Genomic DNA, 4,006 nt, shown 5'->3' with positions numbered 1-4,006 from the left:
ATACAACCAGTGAGGGTAACATTATTACCCATTCTGCTAACACTGAAAGCCTTGGTTAAGATAGGGACAAGCACCAACAGCAAGAGCCGTGATACTAGCAGCGACCACGACTTCATGGCCAACATTGAGTGAAGAAATATTCCCAAGACTCAAACTAAGAGAATACACCTTGTTTTATAAGAAGAGAGACAGAGAGAGGGATAGTGAGCGAAGAGAAGCCAGTCTTGGTAACATGCTAAAGAAGAGTGCATAGATAAAAAATAAAAAAAACATATTAAAGCATAGTAAACATATTAAAGCATAGTAAACATATTAGAGCATAGATAAGAGCTAGAGTAAATAAATGCTACGCCCCGTTTCTAATCCCTTTCATTTACAGGAGTAGGAGTTAGAAATAAATGCGTGGGTGGATAAAAGTAAGCCGCCCACGCAGCCATGATGATTAGCTAGTAGTAACTTCATTTTTTTGAAGGTAAAGACATTATAGGCAATTTAAATGATTTTAACAATAAATTTAAGTTAGTTTGGTGAGTTAATTTAGGTTGTTTTATAAATTGGAGGGCTACTTTTTCTTCATTGAATAGTGAATACACAGAAATAATGTATATATAGGTAAACACTATGCAGTCTTTAATGGTAGTCTCATTATACTGATCCATTATCCATAACCTTCTGGTTAAGTATTTTGATCTGTGTTTTACATCCATCTAGCTTTTATGATCATATTTAGTGAATTCTCTCTTTCTCTCACTTTGACTCTCTTTTGTCTATCCTTTTTCTTGCTTGATATTTTTTCTGTGGTATTGTGTTGGTTAAGCTCTTGCACATTATAGACTAACAGTAACATAGCTAGTATGTACAACAATGCATGATTTATCAAAAAGTTATAGCTAAGATACATTGATGGGTTGACCTACAAAAATTAAAGAAATAATTATGTGAAAATTTAGCACACTTAAGAAGTGTGATGAAAGATGTACTACAGTATGGAAATTCTAATAATGGAGTAAATTTATCCACTGCTATTGCCATTGAAAATTTACACTCCCTCACTGAGTGCACTTCACACTTCATTAGCACTATTTTAATTATTTTGAAAAAAATGAAGTAGTAGTAGCTATAGCTATCTTTATTTTAACTTGATTTCAAGTTGTCTTTTAAATTGTCCTATTCACATGCATACAGTATAGAACAAAATGCAGAGACAAATTAACAATATTTACTAATAGGCAACATTTAAATAGAATTGAACTTGATCTACAAATTTGATACAGAGCACTGACTTTAATACTTAGCTGTATCTACAGATACAAAGATTAAACTTGTAATTATTTTATAAACAACTGCACAAGTTAGAAAAGGATAACTTAATAGTCAAAATAATAATGATACATAATGCACCATCTAATTTTTACATGAGGAAATAATTTTTATATTTAATTTTAATAAAAAATAAAAACCAATGTTGTGCCGACTTAAAATTTTTTGGGCATGATGTTAACTACATAGACATTTGAGTTGTATGGTGTCTCCAATACAATTTTTACAGTTATAATTAATGATTTGTGTTGACCTACATGAAGCTGCTACACTTGTGTTAATTAATTAATGCTAGCATTGTAAGTAAAACTAGCTGTAATTTAAATTTTATTTATTTGTTGCTCCTTTATTGTTGCAGCTAGTTTCTTCCTGATAGACTGTCTTTCGCTATTATTAAAAATAAAAAAAATATTTCAGTGACTCTGACCTGTTTTTTTTCCTTTTTCGTATTATATCTCTGCAGAAGCACAACATTTAAACAGGAAGTGCAGGTAAATGTGACGATATCCTTTCCTCAGCAGATTATGTGAATGAGTTTCTTTTGTAGGAGAATTGTAACATGGAGCAATTGGAAGTTTTGGAGAATTTCCTCAAGCCCCCATCGAAATAGGAATCGAAACTGTGCCAATATTATAATTACTAGCAGTTTGAAATCATTACTAATCTTTCAGTAATAATTTAATTTATTGACGTAAGTTCAAAAAATATGCACACATTATGTATTTAAAGCAGCTGCCTGCCAACTTGATAAGCCTGGTTAGTCTGTGTTACTGGATCTGAAGTAGTTGGACGGATTACATCTATTCAAAAAGAAAACAATCCAGTAACAAATGGAATGCTTATTTAAATTACCATAGTCATGAGAAGGCTGTTGTAATTGTTGCTTTTGCTTCTTATTGTTGATCACAACAACCACCAATACAACAATCAGTGCAATACACACAGCAATTATCAATGATAGCACTGTAATAACTGCAATAATAGAAGCTGATAGACTTTGACTTTGAGTATCTATATCATATTAATAAGAGCATTTATTTATTATTAGTATAGAATATACTAACTAGATCTATTAGCAGCACAGTAACAAGTGTATTGGTGTGGTTGTGATCCCAGAGAGCAGTCAGCAGTACCACAAGGGTTTGATGCTTCACAGATGTTAGTCAAAACACAACTAGTGCAGTTAGCTGATGGAGTATATCCTCTGTCACAGGACAATGAACAACCTTGCTAAGCATAAACTTTCACTGTGTTTAACATTCTTACTTACGACATAAACAATTATTGGCACTCATACTATAACCTGATGAACAGGTTTGACAGCATCCAGTAGCATCACATTTCTCACAAACCACAGGCTGTGTGCATGGATATGCTGTATATATTAAGAAAGAATTAACAATACATTAAAAAGAGTGATGCATGAGTGAATCAATATTAATTATTAATACTTATTGCTCCACATTGACAGCCATTAACTAGTTCATATCCTGATCCACACTCAGTACAACAACTTGAATTCAGCAACTCACATCTTAAACAATTTGATACTCTACAAGGACCTGCAACAAAACATAATCAATTTAGATCTATCCTATTTTTCTCAACCTTACCACAGGTACATCCATCAGGATTCAAATAGGAACCAAATGAACATGTTTTACAGCAAAAGGAGTTTTGACAATTGTCACAGTTTGAAACAGTACATATTGGTGAGAAAGAAGGTGAGGGAGATGATGATGAAAAATGAGTGGAGGAAGGAGTAGGGGAAGGAGTGGAAGTGAACATTACTGTAATAAAGAAAAGGAAAAATAATAATATATAATGGTGATAGAATATAGTGAAATGAGAAAGAAGAGAGAGGGGGAGTGAGAAATATAGTAGATAAGAAATATGTCGATGTGTAAAGCTAATAGATCACATGATTTAAACAACACAGCAACATTAGTTCCATTGACCTTAAAAGGTAACAATTAATAATATCACTCACCAGTACAGTTGACTCCTTCATATCCAGTACCAGTACAATTACAAGTATAATTATCAGGAGGTGAATTCTGTATACATTCTCCTCCATTCATACATGGATTGTCTGCATCACAGATACTAGTGGAATCACAGCCAGTACAATTAGAATTAGCAGTATAACCGGCAGAGCAGGTTAGATTACAAGCTAATAATCAAGCATAATAATAATAGTAATACAATTGTAATACTTACTGCAAGTGAAATTATTACTCTCAGTAGCAACATAGTTAGGACCTGATGATAATGTACAGTTAATGTTAGTAATACACCGACCATTAGCAGCAAATGCTGAACAGCAATCAGTAGAACCTGATCCAGTACACCTCATCAGTCCAGTCTGATTACAAGCAGTGTCACATGCTAAGTAAGATAACATTATTATTATTTTTTAGTTTTTAATTGGCTTACCTCTACATCTGATACTGCCCTCATCAAAACCTTCCCTACACCGATAACAAAAAGTGTTTGTAGGAGCACCAACAACAACACCATTAGGAACAGGATTTAAACTACCAGTCCTTCCACTCCATGTACCACTGATACACTCAATATCAAATATCCTAGTTTGTTCAGGTTGTCCTGGGTTAGGAGTGAATGTAGCTATAAGAGCTAGGGCTTCATAAGTATCAATCATGCTCCCTTGAGCTAGACAGACATA

At 33.2% G+C, this 4,006-nt stretch overlaps 1 protein-coding gene across 1 annotated transcript; it reads right to left on the bottom strand.

Moving 5' to 3' along the window:
- Positions 1-1,956: 1,956 nt before the first annotated feature.
- LOC109588358 (keratin-associated protein 10-6-like) lies at positions 1,957-3,109 on the bottom strand. The gene is made up of 6 exons (XM_020004542.1): positions 2,934-3,109; positions 2,772-2,882; positions 2,591-2,695; positions 2,385-2,546; positions 2,173-2,331; positions 1,957-2,120 (listed from the first exon to the last, which is right to left on the bottom strand). The coding sequence occupies exons 1-6, from the start codon at positions 3,106-3,108 to the stop codon at positions 2,044-2,046; spliced, it is 789 nt and encodes a 262-aa protein (XP_019860101.1). The 5' UTR covers position 3,109; the 3' UTR covers positions 1,957-2,043.
- Positions 3,110-4,006: the final 897 nt, after the last annotated feature.

Source organism: Amphimedon queenslandica, unplaced genomic scaffold (genome assembly GCF_000090795.2).
Source record: "Amphimedon queenslandica unplaced genomic scaffold, v1.1 AMPQUscaffold_12137, whole genome shotgun sequence".
Classification (NCBI taxonomy): domain Eukaryota; kingdom Metazoa; phylum Porifera; class Demospongiae; order Haplosclerida; family Niphatidae; genus Amphimedon; species Amphimedon queenslandica.
Note: the sequence above shows the minus strand (reverse complement) of the source record. Positions and strands in the feature narration are given on the sequence as shown.